At 42.5% G+C, this 15,171-nt stretch overlaps 1 protein-coding gene across 2 annotated transcripts; it reads right to left on the bottom strand.

Annotated features, from left to right (window-relative positions):
- Window positions 1-602: 602 nt before the first annotated feature.
- LOC133549588 (photoreceptor outer segment membrane glycoprotein 2-like) lies at window positions 603-14,835 on the bottom strand. 2 transcript variants are annotated; one of them, XM_061895152.1, is made up of 4 exons: window positions 14,642-14,835; window positions 13,851-14,563; window positions 13,539-13,785; window positions 604-3,347 (listed from the first exon to the last, which is right to left on the bottom strand). In XM_061895152.1, exons 2-4 carry the CDS (start codon window positions 14,429-14,431, stop codon window positions 3,075-3,077), a joined length of 1,101 nt encoding a protein of 366 aa, XP_061751136.1. In that variant the 5' UTR covers window positions 14,432-14,563; window positions 14,642-14,835; the 3' UTR covers window positions 604-3,074. The 2 variants fall into 2 exon arrangements, with proteins under 2 accessions (XP_061751135.1, XP_061751136.1); XM_061895151.1 differs by having other exon boundaries at window positions 603-3,347; window positions 13,851-14,835.
- Window positions 14,836-15,171: the final 336 nt, after the last annotated feature.

The raw sequence follows: 15,171 nt of genomic DNA, 5'->3' as shown, positions 1-15,171 counted from the left end.
TTTAATGGCTGCGACATGTTTCAAAAAAGCTGGCACAAGTGGGGAAAAAAAGACAGAAATTTGAGGAATGCTCATCAAACACTTATTTGGAACATCCCACCGGAGAGCAGGCTTATTAAGAACAGGTGGGGGCCATGAAATGCTCAGTCATTCACAAACAAAGATTGGGGGAGGGTCACCATGCTGTGAACAAATGTGCGAGCAAATTGTCAACAGTTTAAGAACAACATTTCTCAATGAGCTTTTGCAAGGAATTTAGGGATTCCACCATCTACAGTCTACAACAGGGGTGGGCATTACGTCGATCGCGATCGACTGGTCGATCTCGGAGGGTGTGTCAGTCAATCTCAACCCAGGCAGTAAAAAATATACATAAAAATGAGCAATCATCAATCATACCAAGACTTCACTTTCGTCAGTTGTTTGACATTCTCGGCACCCGAGGATCTTGTGAGATGACGCTGGCTGCTGCGAGCTCATATTTAAGAAAAAAATCAATTACAGGGCGGACGCAGAGAAACACATTTTATTTCTAGAGACTCCGTACCTACTGTCAAAACTCTAAAGACCGACTGCACAGTTCCTGTCTTCACCATAAAAGACCTGTTTCATCCTGCCTGTGCTAACAAAATAAAAGTCTCAGAAAGCTAGCGTGCACAAGCTAGCGAGCTACGGAGTTTGATGCCAATGTATTTCTCCCCCGCCCTCAGCGACCGCTTTCTCACTTGCTTGCCCACCCGCACACTCACTGACGTCACTCACCTGCTGCCAGACATTAAAGGGCCACACACATATGCTACTCTCATAACAAAGTGTTTAAAAACGAGTATGCAAGTTGGACAAATGAGATGCCAAATCTAACCACTTTCATGTGGTATTGGACAGAAAGGAGGACTTTTTTTTTTCCTCCATTTGAAAATGCGGACGTTATCAGCACCACTGTCTAATTCCAATCAATGCAAGTCATCAGAATCAAATACACCAACTTATATTCTTGTCTTCATGAAAGAAAGGAATCTATGTGTGTTAAACATGCTTGTATTATCATTAAACACCATTAACTTGTTAACAAAAATGTCTCTTTCATAAATAAATACATATAAATTATAAATAGGAATGAGGTAGATCTCCTCGACTTGGTCAATTGAAAAGTAGCTCACCTTCAGAAAAAGTGTGAGCGCCCCTGGTCTACAATATCATTCAAACGGTTCAGGGAAGCTGGAGAAATAACTGCAAAGAAGGCGGTACTGCATCAAACAGCGACATCAGTGTGTGAAGGATATTACCACATGGGCTCAGGAACACTTCAGAAAATTCTCAGTAGTTAACATTAGCTGTATCATTTGGATTTGAGCATCGAAATGTACTTTCTCGTAAAGCAGAAACAGAGCCAAGGCAGCATCGGTCTGAATTCCTTCATCTGTGAGCTGATGCCAGCAAGTGGAAAGCCAGGCCATTTTTCTTTTTTTTTGTCTTTCTTTTTTTACGTTGTTTTGCAGCTTCTGCCGTGATAGCAATATTTGCACACAGGCGTTTGCATCGACTTCCGTCTTTATAAAGAATGGGGGTGTTGCGATCCGCTGCTCGGATCTACACATATTTATTTTTCCATTTGTGTATATCTCTCCATCTAACTCCTTATTTCCTGTTTGCTTTGTCACCATGGTCACTCATCAGTCCACCTGCTAGTCTCGCCCCACACACCGGCTACTAATTATCACCGTCCTATTTAAGCCAGTCTTCTCTGTTCATTCGGTCTGGGTCCATAGTTTGTTTTCACACATCGGTACGTCTGCTTTGCACTTTTGCTTACATGCAATTCCTGTATTATTCTCGCGAGCTCTCACGCTGCGCAATTTTATTCATTCTTAAGTCTCATGCTAAATGTTTTGTTTTCCCCTTTGTGTGCCTATGTGCCAGTTTAGTTTACTATTTGTTTACCCTAGCTTTCATGCTAGCGTCTTTTGTTTGCATTTTCTTAGCTCCAGTATTTTTGTTTTCTAGCACCTTTTGTTATTCAAATAAATAGTTAAACCTTACCTTTGCTGTGTTCTATTTCGACGCATCCTCGAGGGAATCGAACCCGGCACCTCGATGCCCACCAGTCATTACAGGGGGGAGGGGGAGTGACCAATGCCGTCAAGCAAGTCAGCACATTTGTAGTTTTTTGTGTGGCACACTTCCTCCCCCCTCCTCAAAGTTGCTAAGTGCCAGTGAGAATGATACAGACCCCCTCAGGCCATGACAGAGGTTTTATTCAACTAGTTGTAAGTCAAAGTTTCATCCCACAAGTTATGAACATATTATATGAAGGTTGAAAAGTTACTTAGTGCTGCTTTAAATGTACACTATTCTTTAAAGCAAAAATTGCTTCGATTTTTGTACAATTCGGAAAAGTACCACTGTTGTTATAATGATATTCATATATGTATTAAACTTGGTTTCCGAAGTGTATATCATGTATTGCAATACAAATTATGTATACATTATATAGAGTAAATAAATGCTAATTAATTAGATATAGCAAACATGAAACAAAAAGTAATTTGCTTGATGATTAATAAAGGAAATTACAATCCACTTTAAGTACCACTGATAGTCACACTCATACTAGGTGAAAATACTCTGCATTTGACCCATCCCCTTGTTCCACCCCCTGGGAGGTGAGGTGATGGCAGCAGCGCTGGCCGCGCTTGGGAATCATTTTGGTGATTTAACTCCCAATTCCAACCCTTGATGCTGAGTGCCAAGCAGGGAGGTAATGGGTCCCATGTTTATATTCTTTGGTATTACTCGGATAGGATTTGAACTCACGACCTAATGATCTCAGGGCAGACACGCTAACCACAAGGCCACTGAGCAGGGTTAACAGTCCAAACATTAAATAATTAGAGAACAAATGTCCTTTCAATGAGTTGATCAAGGCCACAAGGTAACCCCAAAAGTGTTATTTTCTCTAAATGAAAATGATACACAAAAGGCAACTGAAGATCCCTTTAGATGATTTAAAAAGGCTTCTGACTGACTCAATAGGTCAGTTTACGTCCAACATTTCAACAGTTTTATTGCATGGGTTAGCTGGCTGCTTGTATTTGCTGAGGATGCACGTTGTCTGGCCCATAGTGCGCTTTGGAGGTGGATGGGACATTGATGTTGGGGTCTCCGTTGTTGGCGACGTCCACGTGGTTGTTTTTGCTGAGGGTCTTGATGATGTTCAAGTTGGTCCGAGCCGTCTCTATGAAGCTGTTTTCCAGAAGCCAACCATCAGACTCGGAGTTGGGGTCTCCGTGTCTCAGCATGTTCTCCAGAGACGTCTGGAGGTAACGAACCCCTGTCAACACCGACAACTACAACAAGGACAAGAGAGTCTATGACTATGATTTATTCCTATCACATATGGATTGAATGGGATAGGGCATAGTAAGAAAACTGAATACCTGCAGCAAACAAACAACAATGGAGGACATTCAGCATCTTATGTTGTGGATAGTGTCCAGCGTCCACTCTTTATGTACACCTCCACAATGGTTGGTACACCAAAATAAATGTGCCAGTAAGGAATTATATGCGTTTCGCAAATTGACTGACTTTCTGTCCAATTTCCATGCCATTTTTCTCTTGTTAATGGTCGCAGCAGAGACTCAAGTGATTTAGAGCAACACTCTCTTTCCACCGATAAGCTCTACTTTTGAACACATCGGTTGAAATGAGACACGCTAACAAACAACCAAGATGGATTTTATCGGAAGGAGACTGCATGAGCGCAGCAAGAAAAAAGGTTGAATAAAATATTATAAGCATCCAGAACCAAGGCACAGCAAAAATGTAAGCAAACATTAGCATGGTCTAGAGCAGTGGTTCTCAAATGGGGGTAGAACCACTGGTCTAGAGCAGTGGTTCTCAAATGGGGGTAGAACCACTGGTCTAGAGCAGTGGTTCTCAAATGGGGGTACGCTTACCCCTGGAGGTACTTGAAGGTATGCCAAGGGGTACGTGAGATTTTTTTTTAAATATCCTAAAAATAGCAACAATTCAAAAGTCCTTTATGAATATATTTATTGAGTAATACTTCAACAAAATATGAATGTAAGTTCATAAACTGTGAAAAGAAATGCAACAATGCAATATTCAGTGTTGACAGCTAGATTTTTTGTGGACATGTTCCATAAATATTGATGTTAAAGATTTGTTTTTTTGTGAAGAAATGTTTAGAATTAAGTTCCTGAATCCAGATGGATCTCTATTACAATCCCCAAAGAGGGCACTTTAAGTTGATGATTACTTCTATGTGTAGAAATCTTTATTTATAATTGAATCACTTGTTTATTTTTCAACAACTTTTTAGTTATTTTTATATCTTTTTTTCCAAATAGTTTAAGATAGACCACCACAAATGAGCAATATTTTGCACTGTTATACAATTGAATAAATCAGAAACTGATGACATAGTGCTGTATTTTACTTCATTATCTCTTTTTTTCAACCAAAAATGCTTTGCTCTGATTAGGGGGTACTTGAATTAAAAAAAATGTTCACGGAGGTACATCACTGAAAAAAGGTTGAGAACCACTGGTCTAGAGCTCCATTAGGCTATACTGTTTATTTACCTGCATCAGTGCAGATTTAGTTGTATTTTGAAAGATTTAGAGGCAAATATATAAAAGCATTCATGAAAACAAATTTTTTAAATGGGATGGAGTGGCTTTTTACACTCTTAAGAAAAATATGTTTTAAAAAGATTCAAACCATTCATCATGACCAAGAGCTTACTGCTACCTCATTTAACTTGACATTCACTGTATTTAGAGAAGAAAAAATTGGAGGTACATCATGTCTTTACATCTGAGGGCTCCACAAATTAAACTATAATCGGTGAAAGACAATGTTGGACTTATTTGTGCATTGCTCAGTTGTGTATTTGATTGACATAAGTGTGGTGCTGCTGTGATAGTGACGCTAATAAGAAAAATGTTAAGTTATATTCCTCATCAACAATTTATGTCTGCAGTTGTATTTATGGTGTAAAGTTCATATTTTGTGTAATTATGTAGCTGAGTATGTCCCTGTTGCTCAGCAATGCCATCCATTTCCTACCGCTTATTCCCTTTTGGGGTCTCGGGGGGCGCTGGTGCCTATCTCAGCTACAATTGGGCGGAAGGTGGGATACACCCTGGACAAGTCGCCACCTCATCGCAGCAATGTTTGCTAGCAATTTCAAGATTCGGTATATGCTGTTGAACCTACCAGAAATTATTCTGGTTTATTAAAATAGACTGACCATGCGTCCTTTTTCCCCCGGACATGTCCTCTTTTGCGGGACTGTCCAGGGTGTTTATGTTTCTTAAATGCCTCAAATGTCCGGCGTTTTGTGCCAAGGTTGCGTGTATTTTCAATGTATGTACAGGGTTAAGAGGCCCTAAAAACAAATTGTGAAGGTGTGGGCACGCAGCAACCTTCGTGAGGGAGGGGCAGAGTCAGAGAGAAAGAGAGATCAGGGTAGTAGATTGTGAATCAAGGCATACTTGGTCAATAACCATACAGGTCACATTAAGGGTGGCCGTATAAACAACTTTAACACTGTTACAAATATGCGCCACACTGTGAACCCACACCGAACAGAATGCAAACACATTTCGGAAGATCATCCGCACCGTAACACTACATAAACACAACAGAACAAATACCCAGAACCTCTTGCAACACTGACTCTTCCGGGATGCTACAATAGACACCCCCAGCTTAGTTTAGTTTAGATCCATGAAAGAAAGAAGAAAGTGAATGAATGTTTATAACTGAATACATTTACATATGCATACAAATTTGTCTTATTTTTATATTATTTATTTTAATGAATTAAATAACATTTATGACAACCTTTTTCCAAAACACAGTATATAATGTGAGGTATAACAGGACAATGCATACGTTTATCATTTGTTTTCAAAACGCTAACAAAAAAGTGCAACCCTAAACATTTACTGTGGGACCCCATTTTTATGACTTGATGGGGTTCATCATGGACTCCATCAAGTAGGAGTCCATGATGGGAATTTTCAAAATGGGATCACATTTTAAAAATCCCTAGCGCCAACACTGCTGTCAACAGAGGAGAAAAAATGTTTTATTTGAATAAATGTATTATTTATAAAGCAAGTTCAAGTATCATTGGCTAATTTTCACCTAGTCCCGGCCTTGGCGTGCTGCCTGCCTTGGAACGCATATATGTGTCCTCTTTTTGGGATTTCAGAATATGGTCAGCCTAATTAAAACTATTAAGGATATTTTCTTCATAAGAACAAATATCACAAGAGATGCAAAAATTTGGTTATCCGTATCGAATAAAGCACTCGGCTTTTCGAACGCGACAGTTACCAAGCTTTTAGTTTCTGTTATGAAAATCGACAACAAAAATACTGTGGATTGGTTCTTTCCATGCACTTCTATTTTTTCCCTGACTTTATTACCTTATGAACAGCAATACGGCATTTTCTGCTCAAACTCTGCATTCACTCTCACTTGTTTTAATGCTATGCTCAAGCTGCTTGACTATCGTGTGAATTTAACCGTGAAGAATAACGTACTATGTGACCTCATATGCAACCCTCCTAATCACTCAAATATAAGGTGACCCACATTGCAATTCTTTTCGTTTAGCGGGAATATTTATACATTTTTTTAAACCAAATGTTTGTACTTAAGACTTGACTTAAGAGTGGCCTAACCTAAAGTGTTTTTAGATAATTGTTATGCTTTAAGTTGTAAGCAGCAAATTGAGTTACAGTACAAGCATTAGTTGATGTCCATCCATCCATCATCTTCCGCTTATCCGAGGTCGGGTCGCGGGGGCAACAGCCTAAGTAGGGAAACCCAGACTTCCCTCTCCCCAGCCACTTCGTCTAGCTCTTCCCGGGGGATCCCGAGGCGTTCCCAGGCCAGCCGGGAGACATAGTCTTCCCAACGTGTCCTGGGTCTTCCCCGTGGCCTCCTACCGGTTGGACGTGCCCTAAACACCTCCCTAGGGAGGCGTTCGGGTGGCATCCTGACCAAATGCCCGAACCACCTCATCTGGCTCCTCTCGATGTGGAGGAGCAGCGGCTTTACTTTGAGTCCCTCCCGGATGGCAGAGCTTCTCACCCTATCTCTAAGGGAGAGACCCGCCACACGGCGGAGGAAACTCATTTCGGCCGCTTGTACCCGTGATCTTATCCTTTCGGTCATGACCCAAAGCTCATGACCATAGGTGAGGATGGGAACGTAGATCGACCGGTAAATTGAGAGCTTTGCCTTCCGGCTCAGCTCCTTCTTCACCACAACGGATCGGTACAACGTCCGCATTACTGAAGACGCCGCACCGATCCGCCTGTCGATCTCACGATCCACTCTTCCCCCACTCGTGAACAAGACTCCTAGGTACTTGAACTCCTCCACTTGGGGCAGGGTCTCCTCCCCAACTCGGAGATGGCACTCCACCCTTTTCCGGGCGAGAACCATGGACTAGGACTTGGAGGTGCTGATTCTCATTCCGGTCGCTTCACACTCGGCTGTGAACCAATCCAGCGAGAGCTGAAGATCCCGGTCAGATGAAGCCATCAGGACCACATCATCTGCAAAAAGCAGAGACCTAATCCTGCGGTCACCAAACCGGAACCCCTCAACGCCTTGACTGCGCCTAGAAATTATGTCCATAAAAGTTATGAACAGAATCGGTGACAAAGGACAGCCTTGGCGGAGTCCAACCCTCACTGGAAATGTGTTCGACTTACTGCCGGCAATGCGGACCAAGCTCTGGCACTGATCGTACAGGGAACGGACCGCCACAATGAGACAGTCCGATACCCCATACTCTCTGAGCACTCCCCACAGGACTTCCCGAGGGACACGGTCGAATGCCTTCTCCAAGTCCACAAAGCACATGTAGACTGGTTGGGCAAACTCCCATGCACCCTCAAGAACCCTGCCGAGAGTATAGAGCTGGTCCACAGTTCCACGACCAGGACGAAAACTACACTGTTCCTCCTGAATCCGAGGTTCGACTATCCGACGTAGCCTCCTCTCCAGTACACCTGAATAAACCTTACCGGGAAGGCTGATGTACCTGTAGTTGATGTACCTCTGACAAATGTCATAGTGAACCCTGTAAGACCCGCCTAAAACATCTGGGCCATGTAATAAGCTTGCAAACGCACAAGTACCCACAGTACGCCCTTTTTCATGGCAAAGTTCAGATGTATCAAGGCTGACGCTGACATGAAAATGTGCGCTGCCTCACGCCAACCCCGTAGCTGCTGTGCATACAGTAGATATCTACAGGCAGTGGATACTTTGGTGACACAGAAGAGGTGGTCTTTCAGACTCTGCCAACTATAATTATACAATGCAAAGAAGATCGAAGCAAGGACACAAAATGTACTTTATCGCCAAAGCATTTAATGATTCATATTCAAATTTGTGAAGACATCTATTAATTCATATAGCCGATCATTTTTCCACCTAATGTTGTCACAATATGTTCCTGTAAGTCATTGGCCATGCAGGCATGTTTAAATTTAAAATGTTTCTAACAAGTTCATCCATCCATTCATTACCGCACTCGGTGAAAATGGTGGAGGGGGGTCGGTGAATCTTTTTGGCCACGCACATGTATCTTCTTCTAAACCCTCCTGACCCGATTATTCCTTTTTGAATTCGGTCTGTGATCAGTTCTCGGAGATACAGCAATAACAGCTGGCTTCCAATCTGACTTCTCTGACGTTTGGTGAAAACACGAGAAAAAAGCGCCTGCTACCGATTCCTGATTGGTCAAAGCGTGCAGCACTCAGCCACATGGCTACTTTCAATATCCATCCATCCATTTTCTACCGCTTATTCCCTTTCGGGGTTGCGGGAGGCGCTGGCGCCTATCTCAGCTACAATCGGGCGGAAGGCGGGGTACACCCTGGACAAGTCGCCACCTCATCGCAGGGCCAACACAGATAGACAGACAACATTCACACTCACATTCACACACTAGGGCCAATTTAATGTTGCCAATCAACCTATCCCCAGGTGCATGTCTTTGGAAGTGGGAGGAAACCGGAGTACCCGGAGGGAACCCACGCATTCCCGGGGAGAACATGCAAACTCCACACAGAAAGATCCCAGCCTGGGATGGAACCCAGGACTGCAGGACCTTTGTATTGTGAGGCAGACGCACTAACCCCTCTAACACCGAGAAGCCCTACTTTCAATATTATTTGCGAAATTTTAAGGGGGCGCGGTCAATTTTCAAACAGGTTTAGAAATAGGTAAATTTTTGCAGAAAATCCAATAATAGGCTGACCATATTCTGAAATCCCAAAAAGAGGACACATATATGCGTTCCAAGGCAGGCAGCACGCCAAGGCCGGGACAAGGTGAACATTTGCCAATGATACTTGAACTTGCTTTATAAATATTTTTTTATTTAAACAAAGCCTTTTTTTCTCCTCTGTTGACAGCAGTGTTGGTGCTAGGAATTTTCAAAATGGGGTCCCCATGGACCCATCAAGTCATAAAAATGGGGTCCCACAGTACATTTTTGGGGTCCCACCTTTTTGTAAGAGTTTTGAAGACAAATGATAAACGTATGTGTGGAGAGACACAGCCGACGGGCCGACAGCGGGCGGAGAGCAGCAGCCCGGGCCCACATGGAGGCCAGGAGGCGGGGCATGCAGCGGCGAGGAGAGGCGTAACGCACGCGGAGCGACACTACAGCGGCAATCTGAGCCAGGTGCGTATACCACACACCTGCTCACAATCTCTCCATCTGCTGCTAGAATATAAAAAGGGCGAGGGAGGAACAACTGAGAGAGCAGCATGGAGGAGGAAAACACGGCCAGCAGACCAAGAGTGTGACAACCCACAACGAGAGCGAGATGACGCACCCCCAGGGGCGTCGCCAGACATATTTCACTGGGGCACGTGCCCCACTGTTGATCTGCAGTGCCCCAGTAAAAATTTCACCAATAAAAAACCGCTTCAGAGTTTTCAGTCTACATAACATAGACAACAGCGCACATACTTAGTATGGTAATTGATTGCTACTGTATTCACTCCACTTAACAATGAGCACATGGCTACTTAATATGGTAATTTATTCACGTGTGGATTGAGACTTCAGTTGAGAGAGAGAGAGAGAGAGAGAGAGAGAGAGAGAGAGAGAGAATCACTGCGTGAGGTAGGTAACGTTAGCCAAAACAATTTGTTAATTACATTATTTTGATTTTCATTTGACTCAAACTGTGACTCCTGGATGGATTTAAGAAAGTTATTCGCCCGCAGCAGAGAAGAAGCACCGAGGAATGAGAGATGTAAGTGAAGTCCTAGCTAGCTAGGCAACATAGTTGTCTTAAATTGATGCTAAGTTATCTAACGTTATTCCTTGTATCAAGACAAACATATTCATTTGATGTACGAGCTGTCGGGGGAATTTCCAATGAACATGAAACATCATGTTGGTTATTGTCTGCTGGTTCTGCATCAATGATGATTTGGAGTAAGCATGTGTGAGTTGAGTGCTTCTCAAATGGTTTATCTTCAGGAAGAAAAACATTTTTCCATATCATCAAGTCGTGAGCCAAATTTTTAAATCATTCAAGTTTATTTCACAGAAAAATAGCACAGTAGGCTTGTCTTGTTAATCGGTGTGACTTTGACTAAAATAATCTTGTTTTGTCACCAGAAAAATGGCTACAGCTAAAGCATCTGGTTTTGTTTCCAGAAAAAATAGTAACATTTCTGTATTTGTTTTCAGAAAGATGGCTGAAAATATCGGGGTTTTTTGCCCCATTTAGATTTTTAAAAAATATATTTCCATGTCTGTCCTGAGTCCTCCTCCAACTTGTTAGTCGGTTTGCCTTTTGCTAAAATACTCACTAATAGTCACTAGAAAAATGGCTAAAAATATCTGGTTTTGTTGCCACAATTTGATTTTTTTCTCCCTAAACTTTTTTTTTTCATGCACACATCTGACTGCGACTCACTGAAAATGACACACAATCCACTTTTATGTCACGGCCCACCAGTTGGGAACCGCTGGTCAACTGTATAACAGTTACTGTAATATTTCCATGTCTGTCCAGAGTGATTGACCACTTTGCAAAAATGAAAACGAGACGTTACAGTTTACTTCTCAGAAAATGATTCCCTGAACAGACACACAACAGTTGTTCATTTATTCTACTACTGTGGCTTTATTGTTTTGTGTATATTTTATAGTTTTGTGTATCTGAATTAGCCCTGCGATGAGGTGGCGACTTGTCCAGGGTGTACCTTGCCTTCCGCCCGATTGCAGCTGAGATAGGCGCCAGCGCCCCCCGCGACCCCGAAAGGGAATAAGCGGTAGAAAATGGATGGATGGATGAAATAGGATTAGCCACATTGCCATAAATAGAAATTAAATAATATAAAATAACCCAGAGATGTAGGAGTGCTTTATTTTTTGTTTTACTTTTGTAGATGTTAAATTTGCAGATGATTACTGCAATATATATTTCAAAAAGATTCATTGCTCTTCCTTTTTGCTTTTACCAGTAGCAGTTTAGAAGTCTGGAGTAAAAAAGTGCACAAGTAGGTCAAATGCATTAGTTAATTTCAGGTGGTTAATCAAAAATCCATACAACATAATCTGATATGATTTCATAGTTTAAAGCACTATTTATGTATTTTTTATGATGAATAAGTGCTTAAAAAATGTTTTTGCTTGCGCGCTTTGAACGCTCACATGAATTATTTGTGCCCCAGGTGTGCCCCAGTACAGTATTAGGTCTAGTGACGCCCCTGCGCACCCCCGCAGCGGACGCAAGCCCCGGACGCCGAAAGGCGTGCAGGGGCAGCAGACAGGCAGTACGCGCGCACTGCAAAGTGGCGCGACCAAAGACGGTAAACGTGCACTGAAAAGTGACACGGCCAAAGGACAACAGATTTATTGAAAGAATAAATCCAAGTCAAACCTGTTATGATGCGTCGTGTGTCAAGTGTCCTCGCAACCCACACCAGAACGGCAGGAAGTCCGTCACAGTATGCATTGTCTTGTTCTATCTCACATTCTATGTTGTGTTTTGGAAAAAGGTTCACAGTGTGGCGCATATTTGTAACAGGGTTAAAAATGTTTATATGGCCACCCTTAGTGTGACCTGTATGGCTGTTGACCAAGAATGCCTTGATTAACAGTCTATTAACTACCTCTGTCTCTCGCTCCTTTATCTCTGCCCCTCCCTCACAAATGTTGCTGAGTGCGCACACCTTCACAATTTGTTTTGATTTTAACTCCTCTTAACCCTGTAGGTACATTGAAAATACACGCAACCTTGGCACAAAACGCCGGTCATTTGAGGCATTTCGGGCGGGGTAATTTGTCTTACTCGCTAGCATTAGCTTATGGCTAGAGCTTGAGATAAACTTATTAATAATAATATTATCTTATTATTATTACGGAATAATGTCAGTGTGAAATACAGTGCTGAGAATAAAAGTAGATGATACTCATTGAATTAAAGTAATAAATCATCAAAAATATGTCACCGACATTTCTAAGCAATTTGAGTGTCTGTCTGCACCATAGTGGAGCAGAATGAGTCACAGGCCAGTCATTGTTGTAATGTTGAATGTTAAAGCAGACTTTTATCCAAGAAAATATGGAAAAGCAGCTGATGGTGTGTTTGACGGAGAAGCAGCTGGAAGGAGACACCTTAGAAGTTTGCTCTCCAAGGAAAGTGTCTTAAATAATACATATAAATGGGTTGTACTTGTATAGCGCTTTTCTACCTTCAAGGTACTCAAAGCGCTTTGACACTACTTCCACATTTACCCATTCACACACACATTCACACACTGATGGAGGGAGCTGCCATGCAAGGCGCTAACCAGCACCCATCAGGAGCAAGGGTGAAGTCTCTTGCTCAGGACACAACGAATGTGACGAGGTTGGTTCTAGCTGAGGATTGAACCAAGGACCCGTGGGTTGCGTACGGCCACTCTTCCACTGCGCCACTCCGTCCCCATTACTATTATATTATTTTATAGAACTACTGTAGTTGATTGAACTGCAATCTCATTGTTTTATTTTTATAAGAATTTTCTTATCTAAAAGTTGGTTTTTCTGTGTTTAAAAGTTTTTAAAATGTCAAAATGTGCTGTTTTGAGGGGCAAAGCACAGATTAAATTTATTTCAATTAGTTTTAATAGAAAATGTTGATTTGAGATACAAGTGTTTTGAGGTAAGAGCTCTTCCAAATAAACATGCAAGTTGATGCACTGCTGTATTTAAATCAATATCAATTGAATAAAAACCAGACAATTAAAAAAGGAATTTCCTCGCGGCTCATCACCATTATCTTGAAATTGGCATAGAAACTCCTCTGTTGTTTGCTCACTTGCTAACAACTTTTGAGACCCTTTTTGTCTGCATCATGATTGTATCTCAAAGATACTCATGTGTGAGTGACAGGAAGTAAAGCTCTGGCTGGCTTGAGCAAAAGGAAAGGAAACTCAAACAACTGGACTGAGTTGCATTCACTGACCTCAAAGAGCCACGTGATGAGCACAGTGAGGCCGATGGAGTGCATGATGTCGGTGTAGTAGTCCAAGAGCGCCTCGTGGCACCCTTTGGTCCACAGATTGAGCTCCTCCGTGTGGTGGTCATAGTTGAAGTGGGCTGAGTTGTTGGTTATTTGTTGTTGGATGCACGGACGCGGCGAGTTGACGTTGCAGCAGCTGAAGGGGACGCCGTCCATCAGGTACTTGCCCTCCACATTGCTCCTCAAACGACTGTGAAAGAGTGTGTGTTGAAGCGGTTTAAAAAAGTGAATCTTCAGTGCGTGTTTGGTACTTACTCAACCACATCCCTGTGGGACATGTCCAGATAGCGGTTGCTAATCCACTGGATTTGAAACCAGTCCTTGTAAGCCTTGTTGCCGCAGCACTGGAACTCTATCTGCAGCATGTCCATGGCCCGCTTCAGGAAGCATCTACCCGGCGTGTCGGTGTCCTTGTAGAACTTCATAGCCTCAGTCAGGCCCTCCCTCAGGGACTCATCCAGCTCCCAGTGCATGGTGTAGCACAAGAGGGCCCCCACCAGCACACAGAAGGTGAAGAAGAAGGTGCAGATGATGTAAGGCAACATGATAAGCTTCCAGCGTAAGAACTTGGCAGTGTCCGCGCAGTCGTAGCAGATCTTTCCGCCCAGGAAGTTAATGACGCAGGCAATGAGACCGACGGATATGAGCATGTTGGGCACATACTGAATGTCCCTGTCGGCCATCAGCTCCCTACGCTTGTTGAGCTCCACTTTGAGGAAGAGGCCCAGGCTGAACAGGATCACCCCCGTCATGACCGAGATCCAATTTAGAATCCAAAGGACCTGAGCTAGCTTATCTCTCCTGGTCTTGGTAAATGTCACTTTTAAAACAGCCATTGTTTAAAAACCTCCAGGAAGAGGTGCTGACAATCGGGTTGGAAGATGGACTCTTGGAGTCTTTCATAAGCAGCTGAGCCTGGTTGTGTTAATTATGTGTTCATTGTGCTGCATTACGGTTCCACAAGTTCGCTACAGAGTAGGAATAACGTCTCCATTATCTCGCAGTGTTGGTTAGAACGTGAATAATGACAAATTATATCCACTTACCTTAATCTGTTATACATTCATGGACAGGCTGACTTGAAATGTCTCTCATTTTCCCCTTCTTGTTTTGCATGCAAGCTAAAATGGATCATGACTGAGGAGGTAGTATTAGTAGTAGTAGTAGTAGAGAAAGGTTATATGCAAGCAGGTACGGGCACTACTGACCAAACTCTGACCCTCCTTCCTAATCCTCTTTAATCATTAATCAGCCCTCGGTCCTGACAGGGATTATTTCGGACCTTCTGCTACCTGTGCAAATCTAACTGCTCCAGCACCGAGAAAGAACTGCCACTTATTTGTTCTGCGTTGGTGTAAAAAGTGAAAGCTAATGAATTTTTTTTTTTCCTACACTTTAGAGGCGGGCGATAACATGTTTTTTTTTTGTATTGATACGACTTGGCCAGTATCACCAATACTTTTACTTGGACATTTTTTTTTACAGGCTCATGGACATCAAGTTGTGAATTTTTTTCCTCTAATTTATTGATCATAATTATAATCAGAATAAAACGCACGTGGGACAAAATTCTAGG

The sequence above is a fragment of the Nerophis ophidion genome, linkage group LG03 (assembly GCF_033978795.1).
Source record: "Nerophis ophidion isolate RoL-2023_Sa linkage group LG03, RoL_Noph_v1.0, whole genome shotgun sequence".
NCBI classification, from domain to species: Eukaryota; Metazoa; Chordata; class Actinopteri; order Syngnathiformes; family Syngnathidae; genus Nerophis; species Nerophis ophidion.
The sequence above is the reverse complement of the archived record's forward strand: the minus strand, read 5'-3'. Positions and strand labels throughout refer to the sequence as shown.